This window comes from Octodon degus, unplaced genomic scaffold, assembly GCF_000260255.1.
Source record: "Octodon degus isolate 3935 unplaced genomic scaffold, OctDeg1.0 scaffold00007, whole genome shotgun sequence".
NCBI classification, from domain to species: domain Eukaryota; kingdom Metazoa; phylum Chordata; class Mammalia; order Rodentia; family Octodontidae; genus Octodon; species Octodon degus.
In genome coordinates, this window is record NW_004524583.1 from 11851142 (window position 1) to 11870840 (window position 19699).

General features: G+C 46.6%; 1 protein-coding gene across 3 annotated transcripts in view; it reads right to left on the minus strand.

The window, feature by feature from the left end:
• Smoc1 (SPARC related modular calcium binding 1) overlaps positions 1-19699 on the minus strand; it is a 176513-nt gene that overhangs the window by 19057 nt on the left and 137757 nt on the right. For all 3 annotated transcript variants that reach the window (XM_023702464.1, XM_023702458.1, XM_023702454.1), the window contains exons 7-8: positions 19024-19104; positions 517-709 (exon numbers count right to left, since the gene is read on the minus strand). In XM_023702464.1, the coding sequence (XP_023558232.1) occupies positions 517-709; positions 19024-19104 (274 nt within the window). The remainder of the gene's footprint in view (positions 1-516; positions 710-19023; positions 19105-19699) is intronic.

The window sequence follows — 19699 nt, forward strand, 5'->3', positions numbered from 1 at the left end:
ACAGGGCTCAGGAGGGGCTGGAACGGAGCCCCCCATGGCCACTTCTGCCCAGCAAGGCTATATGTTGTCCTCAAAGCCACAGTTCTTGGGGTTCACAGCAAAATAGTCCCCACACCATCCAGCAGCTAGGAGGCAGTCCAGCAGAAATGTGCCCGTAGAGACATGTCCAGGCCTGTCATTTTAATCACGGAAGCCTAATAACAATGTTACCTTAGATGACCCCACAGGGTCTTTTTTGGTCCACAGGACCTAGTAACTCAAGCCCCACAACAATCCTGTCATCCAGAAACTGAGGTTCAGAGAGGTTAACTACTTTGCCAAGGAGAACAGCTAGAGCAAGACAGATCTGTGGCTGCTGTGCAGGTTCTGGGTCTTTCTACCAGAACCTTATGTGCTCACGTATGGAAAAACTGATCTCCTCAGGACTTGGCTCCCCCCTAGCTGGGGAAAGGAATGCTGAGAAATGCCAGAACCAGGTGCTGTCCACCTGTCCCAGGGCAGGCCGAGTGGGCTTACCGTGTGGAGGTCCCAGGCAGAGGGCGCCCCGTGTCCACCAGCACACACCAGCAGTAGCCGGTGGACTGGTGGCACTGCACTGGCTTGTAGAGCCCTCCAGGGGCACACTCGGGGATGACGATGCCCTCGCGTGGATTCTGCCGGGCCTCCTCCAGGGCGTTCTGCCTTTCCTGGTCACACGAGTGCACTTTCTCTGTAAGAGAAGACACAGCCTTTAGTGACTGTCACTCCTGTGTCTTGTCATTTCTATCTTGCGTCCAAAGTAAACAGCAAGGACCAGGCACTGCCCCAGGCACCAGTGACTTGGTGGATGAATCAGCACCCATAGCTGTGTTTTGCACGCAAAGGGTAAGAGGCTAGAGACCCACAGACTCCCTCCCCCTTGTGGCCATATCCATTGTCAGGGCATCAGCACCCTCCACAAATGCACCCTGCTTCAGCCACAACCAGCCAGCGGCTCCAGCACCACACCTTCCAGAGCAGCAGTGTGCATCAGGGCTGGGTTTCTTCTGTTTTTTGGAGTGGCTTCCCCTCTAAGAAAAGTCAGCACAGGAGCCAGCTGCCCTGTGAACTGGTACAACAAAGCCTGTGTGTGTAGATGCTCCCAGGCCCGGACCCATCAGGGCAGAGTCATGGCCACCAAGTAGGGTATGCTTGGCACCCAAAAGGAGCAGAAACAAAGGCCAAGCCCAGTTCCTTCCCACCCTCCAACACAAGGTCGAAGCAGACTGACAGGTGTGAAGTCATCACACGAGGCTGCCTCTACATAACAGCAGAGAAAACCAGCCTGGCAGGAAAGCGTGTGCATTCTGCCACCCTGGGAAATGCGAGTGAGTATGGACAGTCTTAATTAGGGTTCCCTGGAGTCAGTGGAGGGGGCCTCGTGCCAGCAGGGCCACCTGAGAGGGAGCCTTATAGTTACCTGGTCAACCAACCTTGCTCTCCTTTCTGTCTTTTGTTTATGCTTTAATTATTAAAAATAAATAGCATTGCATTTCTTTCCCTATGATAAAGACCTTTTTAAAAGAAAATCTGAAAAATACCCATTATCCTGCCAAAGGTAAACCTTCCACTTCCTTTAAATCTTCCACCATACACACAGATACGTGCAAAACCAGACACATGCACCCCTTCTTTCTTTACAAAACAAGGGATCACATTGTGAACTGATTCTAGTGCTTTAGTTTTCATTAACTCATTTATTTACTTAGTTACTATATCATGATTTCATTTTTTCTTTTTAAATTTTTAAAAAGTCATTTGCTTATTTATTTGGTACAGAGTCTCACCATGTAGCTTAGACTTGTAGCGATCTTTCTGCCTCAGCCTCCCCATTGCAGGGATTACAGATGTGCACCACCATGCCTGGTTTCGGTGCCTGGGGTTCCAGGACCAGCAGGGCCTGCAGTACTGGGAATCAAACCTGGGTCCTTGTGCTTGCCACGCAGGAACTTAGATCACTGAGCTATCTCCCCATCCCTATGACTTTTTTTCTTATGAACACTATTCTATTATTTTCCTCTTGAGCAAATACATGGGAACACAGTCTAGGGCACCACCATGCATTTCTATGATGAGGCACAAAATGCCACTCTTAGAACAGTGACGCAGCACCAGGAACCAGGAGGACCACACTATTCACTTGCCACCGTGAAAATGGTAAAAAAACTAGAAGCTCAGTTCCACCCAAAAGGATGCACTCCAGGGAAAGCTCTAGCAAGCCACAGGTGCACACAGAGGCACCCTGGAGCACAGTGCCACCCTGGAGAAATAATTCACATGAAGTTAAAAATCATCCATTGTCTCAGTGCTAAGAACAGTGCTGATGAGCAATAGAGATTTTCATTACAAAGCAAGAGGAACATTTCCTTAGGGGCCTAAAGATATCTGAGGGCTAAAAGACAGGTAAGTGGAGCATATTCACTACTGAACTTTAATTGAGAACTCAGGAAAAGAAATAAGAACTATTGTGTTCATAATACAAATACAATGAAGCTATAGACAATCTCTGGGGCTAGAGGAAAGACAGCGGCCTAACAGCAGACTAGAGATGCAGCTTCAGGTGCAACTTCCACAAAGCGGCGTCTGGAGACAATTTTGGGAGACCCAGCCCAAGTCTAGGCCCGGCAAGTGTGTGGGAGAGCTTCCGTGCTCCCCTGCGCCTGCTGGACCCCTCCGGACCCAGCCCAGGCCCGGCTTGTGAGTGAGAACTTCCACTGCTGTGCTCTTGGGACCCCTCCAAACCCAGCCTAAGCCCAGGCCCGGCAAGTGTGAGGGAGAGCTTCCACACTCCCCTTTGCCTGCTGGATCCCTCCAGACCCAGCCCAGGCTCACTTGTGAGTGAGTCCTTCTGTCCTGCTCTGTGGACCCCTCCAGACCCAGCCCAGGCCTGGCATACAGGCCTAGGGTGAAACTGCAGCTGAAGTCCCTACAGAGAGGCTAGGGGCCAGAACCACCCAGCTAATCCAGGAGCAGAACGTCTTGCCAGAGGTGCACAACAGGTTCACTTCCAAGGGCTACAGCAGGAAGAAGCTGTGCACAGCACCCAGACCCAAGCCAGGCACAACTGGATGAATTCAAACTTCATAGATCTGCACCCGAATATCAGTAGGTGCTAAGGTTATAACTGCACCAAAGTTCTACACCAAAGGTCAGAGGACAGTGCTATACAAAATGGCAAAGAGAAAAAAGAGCAAAATGCAATCTCAGGCCCCGAGCCCACCCTGAACAAGTGCAGAAGACACTAGCACAGAAGAAATTGGGAATCACACAGCTGAAATGTCTGAATTTATAGCATCTTTAATAAAGAAACACTGCAGAAAGGTATAGAGGAACTCAGGTCAGAAAATAACTTCTGAAATAAAAAAAAATCTGAATTAATAGCATCTGAAGTAAAAAATCAAATGCAGAAACAAATAGAGGAAATCAGATCAGAAATAATCTCTGAAGTAAAAAAGAAAGGGTAACTATAATGAAAGAATAACTGTTTTGGAAGAAGACACTGATAAAAAAAATAGAGGAGATTGGATACAACTTTGGGGTGAGAATGAAACTGAGGAGGGACAGGGTCTTGGGAAACCCGGCATCAAGACCCAGAACTTTGACTTCAGCCCCTGGCAGAAGAAGGTGCCGAGTCAACTCCAAGAGGATTACACAAGTGGTTGCAGCCATTCCTCCACTTCTAATTTGGTGGCTTATTTTCCTGCCTCATGTTTCAGGCCATGAAAGAGGCAATAGAGGAGGAAAAGCAAAGGAAAACCATGTTTTACTGGCACCACGTTTGTGTAACAGCCTCTGACAGATGCTTTAAATTAAGGTTCTCCAGCCAAGCTCCTCAAGCCATAAATCAGACCAAAGCCAGATGCTAGGGAGGAGGCAGGCTGTCCCCTCCCCTCCAGTGGATAAACCTGACTTCAAGGCACTGGGAGTCCTCAAGCTCACAGAAACATGGACAGCATCCGTGGTGGCAGAGGTCCCGTGGATGGATTTATGAAAGTTCTCAAATGCTGCTCAGAAATGTTTACAGTTAACTTCCGTGAGGTTCTATGGAATCATAAAAAAGGATACTTCACTAATCTGGGAAAATGGGAGATAGCATGAAATTAAACAGAACCCTAAATTCTGAGCTCACTACTCTCTTCATTATGTACCTACTCATTGCTTTAATACAGTCCCTGCAAGTCCTAATGCCCACTAAGGAACAGTTCCCTGACCATGACATCCATTAGTGAAGAGACAGGTGGTCTTCTTTCCGGAACTGAGGATTGAACTCAAGCCCTTGGGCTCGCCAGGGAAGCCCTTATTCCACTGAGCCATCTCCCCAGCCTTTAGTTGGTCTTTCTATTAAGAAAAAGTCTCCCTCAAAATCATCTTTACACCTAAGAACAATAAGAGCAAAGGGGCCAGGTGATACACAGAGGACTTTTCCCATCTCAGGTTGGCCCAGGTGAGGTGAATGCTAAGAAAATGCCCATTTGTAGACAAGGAAGCCAAACTTTAGGGCGACTTGTGAATTTTCCCAAGTTCCTCAGCAGAAAAGAAGAGGGCCGGCACTCCCACAATAGCACCTGAGAGTCAGGCCACCCTCAGGACCCCTGCGTGGTAGAGCCACTAACCACTCACTCCAGGAGGCAAATCCCCTGCCTTTTGATGCCTCCAGATCTGTGCTCACACAAAGTGCTGCGGATAGAGCACAGCTTCTCCCAAACTACCTATTTTCTCAGCTTAAGCACATGACAAAGCTTGTTCCTCAGTATTTTTCTCTTTTCCTCACAACTCAAAAGCTTAACACCAAATCTGCAACTTTCCTACCATCATAGAACTATCAAACACATGACAGCAGCAACATTTACCAGTGCGCACCACTTGCCTCAGCATTAACTCACTTCACACTCCTGCCAGCCTCTAGGACAGGTACGGCATCAGGGCAAGGGATCTGGGGACACTGGCTGGCTGAGTGGCTCAATCAAGAGGTTCTGGCTCAGCACTTCAGGGTTGTTCACCTCTCCGCAGTAACATCTTCCATGGCCACAGGCTAATCACACTTTTAGTCCAACTTGCATTTTTGTTTTACAGAGTTTCTGTAGTGGTTATGACACAACTGTCCCTGGCAATCACACCTCCCTGTCTTCATGCCCCTGTGAAGATTCGTCCCCACTGAATCTCATTGCCATGGACCAATCACACGACAAAGTGATGATACGAATGGCAGGCCAGGCCCTTTAGAGGCCTCATGGCTTTCACTCTCCTGGAAGCTGCCCAGATGTCACCCCTGAAGGAAGCCAATCTAACTTCCTGGAGGAGGAGGAAACAGAAGCAGCGCAGCCTGATAGAGAGGTCCTCCTGGGTGCTCCAGCCCCACTGACCATCGCCCAGGGTGAGTCCACAAGTGAATTCTGATAAAACCACTTAAGGAAACACCCATCAACCCACAGGCATGTTAGCATGAATAAATCATTTTTATGATAACCCAGTGATTTTGGAAGTTGTTTTTACACAATAGGTAACTGAGACATAGACTGGTTCACTCTTGATCAATCTATACCATATTTTTGTAGCTCTTACAAGTCCTTTAATCAATAAATCAACCAATCAATCAAATTGCTCCTACAATATTTCTCAAGAAGTCAAGCAAATGCTGAGTAGTGAGCGCCACTGACTGTGGACTCATCCCATCCCTGAGGACCCAGAGCTGTCCAGCCTGGAGGCCACTGGAGTCAGGCTCAGTTCTTTTCAGTCACCTCCCAAGTGAAGTATAAAATTCCCATCTACCCATCATCCCAGAAGTCACCTTTCACAATGCAAGGCATGGGGTGGATTTCAAGGATCTCTTCACCATCTCTGAATCAGGGAGGGGTGGCCCCCAAGGTGGACACCACTGTTCTAAAATATACCTTCTCTGCTTAGGAAAGCTGAGGGAAAGAGGACAATAGGAGAAGAAGGACAAGATAGTCTCTGGCCCAGTGACTATGGGAATAGCCAGGGCCATCTGTTTACACTTGGATGATGTGATAAACGACAGCAGCAGGAACGAGGGGGCTGCCTGGCAGTGGGGACATATAGCCACACACACTCACATGTTCAGCCATGCCTACAGTTGGCATCCTAGTCCAGGACAGTATACAGCAGTGATACCTGGCCCATGCCCCACTGAGCAATGAACAGCTAAAGCTTTCCTTGAAAGCCTCTGACCACCCCAAAGAAACAACTGGAAAGCATCCTGTGGAAGGTATGAGAACAGGTCCAACCCTTGCCCCCAGACCCCACAGCCTTCTCCTTTACAGACTAAGGACCCATGATGCAGGGGGAAACTGAGGCATGATCTAAGTGGAGCAGGGATGAACAAGGAGGTACAGGAACAGGAGATGAAAGCTCAGGTCAAACTAGACAAACAAAAACCCTGCCCGCAGGCCCAGGGCCCTGGTCCTTCTGTCCTGCCAAGATCTGATAAGCAAGGAGAACGGCTCTGTCTGCTAGGGCCAGCCCACACTTCTGAGCCTCTCAATTACCTGCGGTAATCAGGAGTAAAGGAGAGCATGAAGACCCTAAATTCCCAGCTAATCCCCAATCTCAATTTGAGCTGAGTGTATCCTTCTGGGAACCTTTTCTCTTTCATCATCTTTCCCTTTGCTTTTTTTTTTAAGCAAAAAATGGCCAAAAAACATAAACATCATGAGATCTGAGTTTCAGCTCCTTGGGCTAGGGTTTTTGGTTGCTGCCTTCTAGGGGAGGAGGTGCTAAAGGAAGGAACAGGCAGAAGAATGAAGAGAGTGAGGAATCCAACCCTAGGACCTTCCGATGGCTAAGGCCACAGTGACCAGTATGCCAGCGAAATGGGAACTCTTTGGAGAAAGAAAACAGAAATTTCATGGTGGGACAGCCAGCAGGGGAGATGGGTGTTGAGACAAGCCAGTGGGCAGAGAAGTTCAAGGATCAGAGAAAGGAAGCCAGCAAGACACACACACACACACACACACACACACACACACACACACTGAAAGAGCCAGAGAGTTCAAGGATTCGGACCATGTGATTGTAGGACTGGTGAGCCTCAAATATGCAGGAGAACAGCAGGCTGGATATTCAGGTAGGAGTGATGGGGCAGTCGGGCGTTCCCAACCAACAGGCCAAGTAGACAAGCCGCAGATTCAGGCAGGCTTTCTACATTAGCCTCAGGCAGAATTCCCTTCTCTGGGATTCTTCCATCTTCGTTTTTCTGTTCTTTAACTTAAAGACCCCACCCACACCATGGAGGGCGATCTGCTCTTACAAGGTCCACCAAATGTAAATGCTCACTACAACTACAAAACACCTAAGCAATGCTTGGCTGGGCAATGACATCTAAGTCACCTGGCCAAGCAGACATATGGAATGAAGTATCAAAAAGTACATAGCAAAGATGAATGCATGGGGCGGGGGGAGATAGCTCAGTAGAATAAGTGCTTGCCTGGCAAGCACAGGGTCCTGAGTTTCAATCTCTGGTACACACACACACACACACACAGATGAATGCATGGGGAGCTGGAGAGATGGCTCAGTGGAATAAGCGCTTCCCTGGCAAGCGCAAGGGTCTGAGTTCAATCCCCGGTTCCGCCAAAAAAAAAAAAAAAAAAAAAAAGATGAATGCACGGGAAAAGCCCAGCCTTATAAGCAGTCACACCCAAAAGAAGTGAGAAGAGTCGTGGGCCTTTAAGCCGTGGGCTGGGATGGAGCCTCAGTCTAGTACAGACAGCTAAGTTAGGTAAGACTAGCACAGGCAGTCAGACGGGGCTAGACCCTGAAAGCAGTCAGTGTAGAAGATGAGAACACGATATAATGGTGGCAGAGGCGCATCTGCTGAAGGCCCGGCTCAGGAAAAAGGCAGAATAATCTACTCTAATTGGTATCACCTGGTCTAATATAGTCTGGGTAGACATCAGTTACCCGAGTGACAAACACCTCCAATCTATCGCTTCTTAAAAGTGTCTTTATTTTTCTTCATGAATATTTACTATATGATCAGCTTCTCTTTTAGATTAATAAGAGGCTAAGAGGCTATATTTATAATCTTATTTATAAGGCTATATAATCAATACTACCTAATATTAGGTCAATTTACCGAAGAGGCTATATTTATAATCTTATAATCTTCATATTTATAATCTTATTGGTTAATCATGGTTTTGACCCAGGTTGTACCCCCTCATGATTTTGTACCCATCTTGTGATTTTGCTCTATCAAAGTTCCTTCCAGAAGAGGGCTCCTTGCAACTCACATTTGGGTCCCCTCTTGTCTCTCAGGAGCTAGTTCTCTCAACAACATTTTCCTACTCTTGACCTCCACTGTTTCTTAGAATTCTTCCCTCACTTTTGGAGCACACACACACGACGTATTTGACATGGGGCAGGTTGGGTGTTACATTGATTCCCCCTCTGTCCAACCAAGGGTAACAGTTCCCGAGAGACCGGCCTAGCAGTTCACCTCCTCTGGAAAGCTTGCTGCTACCTAAGGACAGTGACACAGGCCATCCTGACTGAGGGGCTTATGCTGCAGAAAAGGCAGTGAGACTGACCCAGCTCAGGACAACATCCTGAGAGGGAGGACCACATGGTGAAGGAGATCAGGACTCCAGAGGACAGCACAAAGGTCTGGGATGGTGGAGGACCCAGGTGCCCACCCAAGCTGCTTTTGGGTGTGTACCTTATTCGGCTGCCATGACAGGCCCTGGAGGGTTGCAAGAGTAAGACATAGCAAGCAGAAGAACTAGCTGTGAACTCTTAATATGCCCTCGTTCAAGGCTTCTTCCATCACCCCTCAAGCTTTCCCAGAGGACCCGGCTGCAGTGGGGTTGAGGGGCGCTGTGGTCTCCACCTTCCTCATAGCTCTGCGGGCACCTCGGCGCCTCATAAGCTCCTGAGAACCAAGTCCTTCCTGAGCCTGCCCTCACCTCTGTCCCCAGGGCCAGCTCCTCCCTTGAGAGAGCTGTGGAACCCTCAGAGTAAGGAACCTGTGAAGAGTCCTTGGCCTGAGAAGTGGCTCTAAACAGACACTCCAGAGACAAGGCCATCCACTGGGGAATGAACACCTATGGCTCAAGACCACAGGGCCTGCAAGAGAGAATCTGGGCATGCTGGGAAATGTTATACAACCCTCAGACCATCAAGATTGCGTTTCCTGAGATGGAAACATCCATAATAGGTAACCCAGTCTGAAAAATGAAAGATGTGTACTTACATTTCATTGCAAAAGGAAGGGTCCTGCAGGACTAGGAATATCAAGGAAAACACTAGCATTATTCCACCTAAAATGACCCAGAAATCCCTTCAGGTAGGCCACCTACCTTGCCTCCTATCAAAGCTGAAGGAAATTCTGAAGGATAACCCAAAATAACAAGCTACATGTTAAAAATAACCTTTCTAAATCACAACATGAGATCTCAGAGGCATAAGGAGTCACGGACTCCAGCTATGTGTTCTCCAGGTTGGGGGGACATGTGTGGGTAGGGTCCACTGCTGGGTGGCTACAAACTGGACAAGGGGAAGCTGCAGAAGCAAAAGGGAGCCAAGGCAGCCCAGGTTTTCAGAAATTGAGTTTGCAGCCTGGGAAGGAGCCCTGGGATGGAGATGTGGTGCTCCTGGGAGGGGCAGGCTGGAGTCAATGGGCTTCGGGAATGATTTATGGTACCTCACTGAGCATAGGCCCTTTCTGTTTATTTAGCCACATGGGGTCTTAGCACCTAAGGTTTCCAGCCAACTATGTGAATAGGTTATTTTTCTTACTTGTGGACTTAGCATTTTTCACAGGAGGGGCTAAGTGGCCCCTGGAGGATGATTTTTTCCAAGCACCATTTGCTGGGCTGTGCCTTCCTACTCTTTCCCCCCAGGCTTTCCATCATCCACGTCACTTAGTGCCACTTGGCCACAGCCAATTCCCAGTCCTCAACATCCATGCTGCTCAGTGTCTCTCACCCCCCAGGTTCAGAGCACTCCTGCAGGGAAGGGGAGCCCACAGAAGCCCTGCTCCAGCTGCCCTTCTGGACAGAGGATGGACAGTTGGCTAAGAAAGGGAAAGGCCTAGAGGAGAGGCCCTGTTGGGCTGTGGGAAGACAAAAGTCTCCCATAAACAGAACACAGTTAGCCTGTGGAACTGTACTCAGGTGCATATCAGCTAGAGGTGGGGGTGGGGAGATCAGAAACAACATGCACACATTTAACAAAGTTAGCTCCTCCACCTGGATTAGTTTCCTCACCTCCTTTAAATTACAAACCTCTTTCTCTGAGCTGAAAACAACAACAAGTCTTCTCCTTCTCCTCCTGCATGCTCTCCCCAGGGCCTGGCATGGCTAAAGATCTACAGAAGCCAAAGACACCTGGAACAGAGGCAGAGTCGAGTGGCAGTCAAGAGCACTTGCCTTGGGATAATGGGTCCGACTCTCCTACTTACTGTGTGACCTCAGTCAGTTTGCTTAAGTTCTCAAATTCCCAGGTTCCCTACCTAGAAAAGTAGAGTAAGGCTGCCACATACCTCCTGAAGTCCTTGTGAGGCTCAGATGCCATAATACAGGCAGCTGAGGTGCAGCTTGGTGGCACAGTATGCACGGAGTACAGCAAAGACCTGGGTTCAACCCACAAGAATTGTGGCTTTTTTTTTTTTTTTTTTTCAGAACCAGGAATTGAACTCAGTCTGTGTGAGACTTGCCATGGAAGCACTTTTTTTTTTTTTTTTTTTTTGGTGGTACTAGGGATTGAACTCAGGACCTTGTGCTTGCCAGGCAGGTGTTTATTCTACTGAGCTATCTCCCTGGCCCCAAGAATTTTAAGTGTAATCATAATGTAAAGCATCCATGACAATGTCCTTAGCAGTGCAGCAGAACTCTGGTCTTCCAGGTCTCTATCCCATGAATGACTGGTCTCAAAGGGGCTGTAAGGACTGACCAAGGACAGGATCATGGGAGCAGTATGTCCCACCATGGCCATAAAGGGGTGCACTGCAGGCAAGCTAAAAATAATACAATTAACACACTCTCTCTCATTTTTATCATCACTGAGCTAGAAACTCCAAACCATGTGAGTGATGAACTGTCTCTGTCCCCTAGGGCACACCACACCTCTGCCACTGCCCAATGGCCAGCTCCTTCCTCAGCTGTTCCTTGTGTTGTTTCCATCACCCCTGGCCTAGGATGATGCCCAGGGGCCATAGCCCATAATAGTCAGTGGTTCTGGGACCCTGGACAAAATCCTCAGTGGGAGTTTCTATTCTGTTGCTGAATATTAAGTAGTGAGACTAGAAGACGTGTGTGCTTCTCACTCAGTGATCAATGATCTTATGATTAGACAGGGTCAGGTGCGCCTTCCACAGCTTTGGGCCATGTTCCAAACCCAGCCTCCCACAGCCTGGTGGTACCCGAGTAGCAGCCGTGGACCAGGCTTCTGGGTGCTATAGGTTCTCTGCCATACCTTCTTTCCCTTCCACAGGACTTCTACCTGGCCTGTAAGCCACACCTAAACTGCAGCAGCTCAGAGGCTCCATCATCAAGAAAAACTTAGAGAAAAAGGAGGGATGCAAGGAAAGCCAACATTTTGGCCCTAGCCTCCCAAGGTCAACTAAGACTCAGGACATATGAGATCTTGTACTGTAACGTCATGTAACTCAGTAGTGTCCCAAATTTTCTGATCAAGGAGATTATGGGGCCAAAGAGAAAAGTGATCAATGATGTAGACTGTGTCTAAGGAGAGTCACATGGAGAGAAAACATTCTCTCAGGCTTTCATGGGGAGCACATTGGCCAAGCAATGACTGTGACTCATCTACATGGCTGACAGTGACAAAGGATCTACAATCTGAGGTACAGGATCTCAGGATAAATCCTGAGGGGATTTGGCTGACCTTATCAGATCCAAAAGTGAAAACTCTTGTTGCATAAGTCTTGCTTTATCTTGGTCTTAACCATCCAGCAGGAAAGTATAAAAACGAAGTATAAGAAGTGAAGCCATGTTGTTATGCTGAGCTGTAGGGGACTCAGGTCAACAACTTCTGACACTGCCAGTCAAGCAGAAGATGGATTACTGGACTCTTAAAATATTTTGCTGAGTTAACACACCTATAATATTCAAATGATGGAACTAAACAAAAAAGGGGATATATAAATGAATGTCCATTTTGTATCTGTGTATTCAAAAAATTTAGGATAGATATGTAGTTACATTCTCTTAATGAATAGAAGGATTTGTTGTAATAGTGCTTATAAATAGGATATCTTGTACAGCAAATAACCACTAGGAAGACAGTATGCAATGTGTTAATTATTGAAACTGTCCTACCAATTTAATTTGAAACTATCTCATTGTTATTTGTCTCTCAATAAAATTATGGAAAAAATCAATAAAAACCAAAATAGTGTGCAGATGAAAAAAAAAAAAAAAAAGAAAGAAAGAAAAACTTCCCGCCCCACAGCCCCACGGGCTGAGAGCACTCCTCATAGGACACTGGCATTGGCACTGTGAATAGGGCAAGGCATTGGGGCGAAGTGTCACAGTTGAGGAGGTGTGGGGGAAAATTACAAACCAACCACCCTGTCTAAATAGTTTTTGCTGTGCGGAGCCTAAAATGGTCATGCAAAGCTCACCATGGCCTAAACCAGTGATGGCCTCCTTCCCACAAAGGCTGAGCTCCCAAGGGGCAGGGAAAACAAGATAGAAACTCTGCAGAGGATCTCTCTTCTGGAGGGGATTGTCCCAACATAGCAAGTAGATATTTTTCTTCTTAACTTTTCTCCCAAAGTATTACTGACTCATATCTACCCAAGTTTAGAGAAGTTCCTGTCTCTCTTGACTCATGCTTAAGCAAGCCGATAAGACCCTTTCTCCACAAACACTAGGCAACGCCTCATGGCCATTCTGCAGGGACAAGTGCTGAGATGTAGCTGTTTTCTTTCTAGTTTTCCTAGGAACTCTATGGGCCTTGCTGACAGCTTCTCTTCTTTAAGGGACAAGTGCTAGGATAAGTCAAAACTTGGGCAAGAAAAGAAGAGAAAGGACAAAGTGGGATGATGAGAGAGATTTTTTTTTTAAATTTGTCAAGAGCAAAGGATCAGAACTTTACTCTCTAAAACATACTGTGTGAGACTTCAAGGTGTTTCTCTTGTCTACTTCCAAAGTCATATTGCAAGTAAATGCAGAATGAATTTCTCAGATCAAAGTAGAGGCCACTATTGACTTCCAACAAATTGGAATATGCCAATTACAATACCTAGGCAGGATTTTTTTATTTCAGTTTTTTATCAGTAGAGGCCAAAGGGAAAAATTGGGACATGTACACACCCTGTGTTCCAAGAAGCAAAAGGAGCTAATTTTAAAACAAGGTGAAAATGAACTGTGGAGCAAAGCTCTCTGGGGCCTCTTGACATAATTAGCGCTCCTCTTAGCAAAGAGGAAGCTTGAGGAAAAGCCAAGCTTTTGTTGCCATGGAGCAAGCCATGTGGATGGCCACCTGGGTCCAGACCCAGCTCAGTTGTGTTGGCCACATTTGACCAAGGCACCTGCATGACACCGACGGCCAGACACCGAGAAGGCCAGTTATAGAAATAAATATCCAAGATTTGTTTTCATATAGAAATTTTAAATGCACATAAACCCAGACGCATCCCCGACTGCTAACGTTAGCAGATTACTCATTCTTCCTTCCAATCACGTCATGTGCGAGATTCCAGGTGGCTGTGGGCTATTTGCTTACAACGGCTACCGCTGGTTTCCTTGTGAGCTGTTTATTTTTCCAGGCCTCAGGTCATTACATCAGCCCACAGTTTCTAGGCAGCCCAAGTGTGTAGGCCTGGGGGTAGCGGACCCAGCCAGGAGGTACCGTTCCTACCATAGCAACTGTCCCAGCAGGCACTGGATGAAGAAAAGGCAATCCAGAATGTGGCCAAGAGCAACATTCTGACCCTGTAAACACCTTACCTGTGACATGGACAGTGTCTAAAGCAAGCACAGACATTCTTACATGGAAGGAGATGGGAGTAATGTTTCATAGCAAAACTTCTAAGACAAGCATTTCTACGTTATGTCCCTGGTGGCGGCTCTGTCTCCAAGGAGCAGAGTTACCAGGAGTTGCTTCCTTCACTGATGAACAGCAGGAAGCTCAGTTGGTCAAGGAAGCAAGTGAGGGGAGGTATGGGCCTCTAACTCACAAGACAGGATCTAGGGCCTTCATGGAGTCCCTAGCCAGATCATAAGAGTTAACAGGAAAATATAAATAGGTGGAGAGGTGGGGACTGCAGAGAGGAAGTCCACTAACCCCACTAAGAGCTAATGCAATCATGCAAAGCAGAGGGAAGCAGGCTGTGGGCCAGTGGGACATTACTATAGTGCCCAGTGAGGAGGACGAAGCCATGTATGGCCCTATTTCCTGAAAGCCTCTGCCTTCCCAGAGGAGGAAGCAAGGAATTTTGTCATACAAAGACTTCTAAAGTATCTGCTGGGGCTGGGGATATAGCTCAGTGCTCTAAGCACCTGCCTGGCAAGCGCAAGGTCCTGGGTTCGATCCCTAGTACTGCATGCCATGCCAGCCTCAGAACTCAGGATGCACCATGCCAGCCACTGAAACCAAGCATGGTAATGCACACCTGTAATCCCAGCACTGGGGAGGCTGAGACAGGAGGATCACTACAAGTCTGAACTGCATAGCAAGGCCCTGTACCAAATAAATAAATAAAGGATTAAAAATAAATAAATAAAGTATCTGCAAATAGCCAAATTAGAAGCCATGAAGAATGAAGAATTAGAAATAAAGTCTAGTTCTTGCATTTATTCAATCTCTTTACCCTCTTATAAAATGTAAGTGGTAAAACTATTTTAAACTGCAGGTATTATAAGAAATAGCTTGGTAGCCAATTGTTGATTTTAGAAAATCTCACCAGAAGTTCACATTGCCTTATAAAAGCAGCACAGAGCCTCCTGCAACTACTGAGCCATGAGAAGATTGAGGGTGCTGCTCCAAGTTTCTGGGTGTCAGCCTCCAGGTCCAGGTTCCCAGGGGCAACAGGAATCTGCTGCGCGATTGGGGAGAGGGACAGTGGAGGGGAAAGTGGAAGAGAAGACTGAGGAGGCAGGTCTGCTGAGGCGGAACCTGCTAGAACCCCAGAAGCAGCACTGAGCATGTGACAAAGCCTTTGAAACAAGGCTCAAGCCCATCAGGAGGAGTTAAGCTGTGTATGCAGGCCTGGGTTTCATGCTGTTGTACAACTTCAGCTGCCCAGGGGAACCTTTCCAACATCAACAGTCCCCAGGCCAGAAAACAAACCTGGCGTCACAGGGTCTGAGTGTGAAAAAAGGATGCTGGGGGTGTAAGAGAAACTGGGATAATCTTTGCCTTGGAGAGATGGCCGAGAAGAGGTCTCACCCAGGCGGGCATCACAGGCCAGCTCCAACTTCCCCAGGCGTGCAAGTGAAGCTCCCTGGAAGCCAGACTCCACCAACATACTCTAATGGAAAATGCCTCAGGTATCCGACCCCGCAGCTAGTCTTCTCCAGCTGCCTAAACCAGTTATCATCCAAGACTGTGGCTTTTCATGAAACTGAATGTGACAGGATGCAAGGGGAGGCTAGGATAACATATAAAGACGTGTCATCATGGTTGCTACTGTCTTGTTTTGTTTTCTTAATCATTTGTGGTGTGCTTATTCTGTATTCAGCATTATATATCTGTAATTGAAGCCTCAAAAAAATCCTGCAACTTATTTTGTTTTATATAGAAGGAAATGAGGCTGCAGGGAAACTGAGTAACCGTCTCCAGCTCCCCAGTGACAGGTTTTTGACAGTGTTGCAGCAGAGAAACAGGCAGAAGGAAAAAGGGGGAAGGGCTTTATTATAAAGGGAAAGGACCTTCATCAGGACACGGAGAAAATTTGGGAAGACAAGGAATTCTCTGGATTGGAACAAAGGGAGGCTGAGGCTTTTAAGGCCTGTTGCCAGGGGTGGGGTTTGAGGGGGATGTTTAGATATACCTGAGGAGCTGACTGGCGCCTTCCCTGAGGTGGCGGGAAAGGTGGAAGGAAACTGCATCCTGGGCTGAGTTAGAGAAGAAGGGAGGAGGTGGTCTCTGGGAAGATGCTGTTGTTTTAAGGGCTTCAGTCATATTGGATGACCACCATAATAATTCAGCAATTCATATAGGGCCAGAACCTATCACCCAGGGGTCACTAGCAGTGGAAGGAAGGTCTAGAGATTCATTTGACCTCAAAGCCCGTGCTTTGCCCATGATATGGCTTACCTCTACAAAGGGCCAAAGACTCCCTACAAACATCAAGCAGCGGGCTGGCCCCCTGGGACATCTGTGGAAGCGCACACAGGGGCAGGGGAGCAACACCTGACAGTGGCTCTCAGGAGGGGATGGAGGCTACTGAAAGTTCCTGTGCTGATTCAGGCCTAGCTGGGGATGTCAGGGAGCATCTCAGGAGCCACAGCCCCTACTTCTGCTTGCTCTGCAAAGGGAACAAGACATCTGAATGGCCCGAGCCAAGGTACACATTCCCGCCAAATGGCTCCTGTTCAATTAATCACATACACCCATATGCAGCAAACTTTCTTGGTAGAGATCATGTGGGGTATTTTAGATTTTGTAGGTCACACAGGCTCATCACAGCTACTCAATCCTACCCTCGGAGATGAAAACAGCGATAGACGATACACAAATAAATCAGCGGGGCTACGTTCCAATAAGACTTTACTTACTGATACAGCTTCTAAGGTGATTATTAAGAAACCGATGCCTAATAAGTATCCTTGGTCTCACTTCTTCCAGGGAACTATTAGTTCTCCCACCACCACCCTGTCCTCGGCACTGACCTTATAGACACTACTGGGGCCAACCAGGAGAAATAAAGGTGGCTGGTCATTCCAGTAAAAGCAAGGCTGCATGTGCTTGGAAAGCATTCCTCAACAGGACCCTAATGATAAACTCTGTGGACAAACTTGATAAAACAGCAGAAATTGGCAGCATCATATTAGAACACTCAGAATACAGCCCAAGAAGATAGGCACTGTCATCGTTAGAATAACTAGTTTTCTCTAGCCCAGGCATTTACTAGCTATCACTGTCTCAGCCTCTAACTCTTGTCTGATTATGGGGACCATGACCACACAACACGGAACACCTGACACAAAATAACAACAGCTTTTTTATAGGGTTAAGGTGAAATGAGCCAAATGTGCAAATAAACGTAAAATTCTTCAGGATTAGCTACCATGACAATGCTAGTCCAATTTTACTGATCATAGTGAAGACGATCGTTCTCTCTCTTCCCCAAAGCAAGGAAATGCACTGAGTTAGATTCTGTAATAGATGGAATAGGTACTTATCCTTACAGCGTTAAACACCGATAGGAGGAAAGGAAATGCACAGAAGCAGTTACTAAATGTTGTTTTAGAGAAAAGGGGTTGTAAAATTCAGAGAATTTAGTCTTGTGCCTGCCACTTGGTATGGAATGGGAATTAATGCCCTCACTGAGAGCAGAGCAGAACTACCGAGGTCTCAGGTACAAGATAGATCATGTACAAACATTGCTTCCAGCTCTAGGCACTACTGATAGTAACCCCACTGATTTATAACTTATTTTATTGGCTAACAGTGGTGAGTGGCAAACTAGTTTCTTCTTAGAAGAAACTCGTCTGAAAGATGCCTTTACTTACAGTGATAATCGTAAATCCTTTCCTTTTTGAAGAATTCTCCAAATAATCACTGTCATTTATCCCACTATTGCTGCAGATAATAAAAATAAATACATACAATTTTTCATGCACTTATTGTTTATCACTTATCCAGGCATCAGACACCCCATAGATAATAGCTTAGTAAACCTTTAACCACAGTCTTCTGACTCTATCTGCAGATAGGGACTGAGACCCTGGGGGGTATTTGAGTTGACTGAAAAGATCACTCACCAAGTGTTGGAGTCAGAATGTGAACTCAGGGTTTGCTGATTTCAAAGTCTGTTCCTTCCCCACTATTCTACCAGACTCTGGCCCCAGGGAATTCACACCATGCCTTATATCTCACCTTCCCATACCTCTAGCTTTTAGCAACCAGTGAATCGGATTTGTGGAGAGCCCAAGACACAGAAAAAAAATCAGCCCAAAGCCACACTGATTTACTTCTTGGTCTCTACCACTCGCTGCACTCAGTCCCCACATCGCCACCTGTAGGACAGAGCTGGCGCACAGCACAGGGGCCAAGAACAACACACTTATAAGACAAAAGTCAGGAGGTCACACTCTGCCTGCCTGTTCAAAAGCCTATCTTGCTTGTTCACAGTCCTTGCCACCTATAAGGAAAAGACCAAAGGGATGAATTCAACAACCAGCCCTAAAATACAACCAGAAACTAGTATCTCACAGTGAAGTCTTAGCTGAAAGAAGAGTCCAGATTTGATTTATTCACATATTTCTTATTGATAAACATTTAGTTTTATTGATGACAAGTGGATTTTATTGGCTTTAATCCTTCTTAGTGGTAAATAAGCTCTACAAATCTCATCAAACTTTGAAAAATATCACCTTTCTAGGAAGGTTTCAGTCAGTGCCAAAACTTGACCACCTACAAGACCTTCAATAGATCAGACCAGAAAAAAACATGATTATAATCAACTGCTAGAACATGAAAAATGCATAGAACTAAGCTTTTGCAGGCTTGAAGTTCAACTTCTTTATACCCATTCTTCTTTCAAATTCTCCTGCATGGCATACAGAAAGTCATAATGTTAAGATAATATTAAAAGTCAAGATATTAAAATACAGTCAAAAATTTTTAGCTGAAAGGATTAACTGCTCATGAAAGATGATCCACAGGATGATAACTGAAGAAAGCAAAACTTGGAAACACTGAGCTCAGACTGTCTCCTTTGTTTTCAGCTGTAGAAATTGAAGGCCAGATAAATTCAATGACTTGTCCAACTCACACAGTAGGGCCATCATGGAGCAACCCTAAAATAACCAGACACACATTGGGTGTGTACATAATCCAAAGAAGATTATTTACCTGAATTTCTTACATTTGTGTTGTTCAGTTTGGAGTCCTTAATTACCAAGTGCTTAATCCATAGGGTAGGCGCTGTGATTTCTGGATTTAAAAAAACAGAGAAAGAAAGTCTGAGCACAGGAAAGTATGTAGCATGGGGTGTAAGCCTGGACTTTAGAAACTCTGTCTTAAAAGTCTGGGGTCTTAACACTTTAGCCTTCTCCCTCAAGATGTATGCACGGTGTCCATTGTCCTCTCCCCACCAGTTAGTAAGTGCCAACCAGGGCATCCTGCGGCAGGAGACGGAGTGGTCAGAGTCTAGTGACACTGAGCCACTCCATCCAGGAATAAAAATATTATCCCAGGAGGTGAGGAACATGGGCCAAGCCAAGTCCCTCTCAGCTGCTTCCCTGGGAGAAGATTTAAAGGGGATAAATCAACAAACACACGCCAAACCAACCACAGAGACTGTTTTAGAGGAAACAGCTGAGCCAAAGCAGATTCAGCTCGCTGAAACTCGCTCCACATGGGAAGGAAGGAGCCTCACATGGGATCCAACTATCTTTCTCACAGCTCCCTGAGCAGAGGCTGAATGTCTTCATCCAGAATGTTCCAGAATGCCTCCTGGCTCTCAGGACTTGGGTCACCCAATGGACAGGGAGTGTGGGAACACTGAGTAGCCCAGGACATACTATAG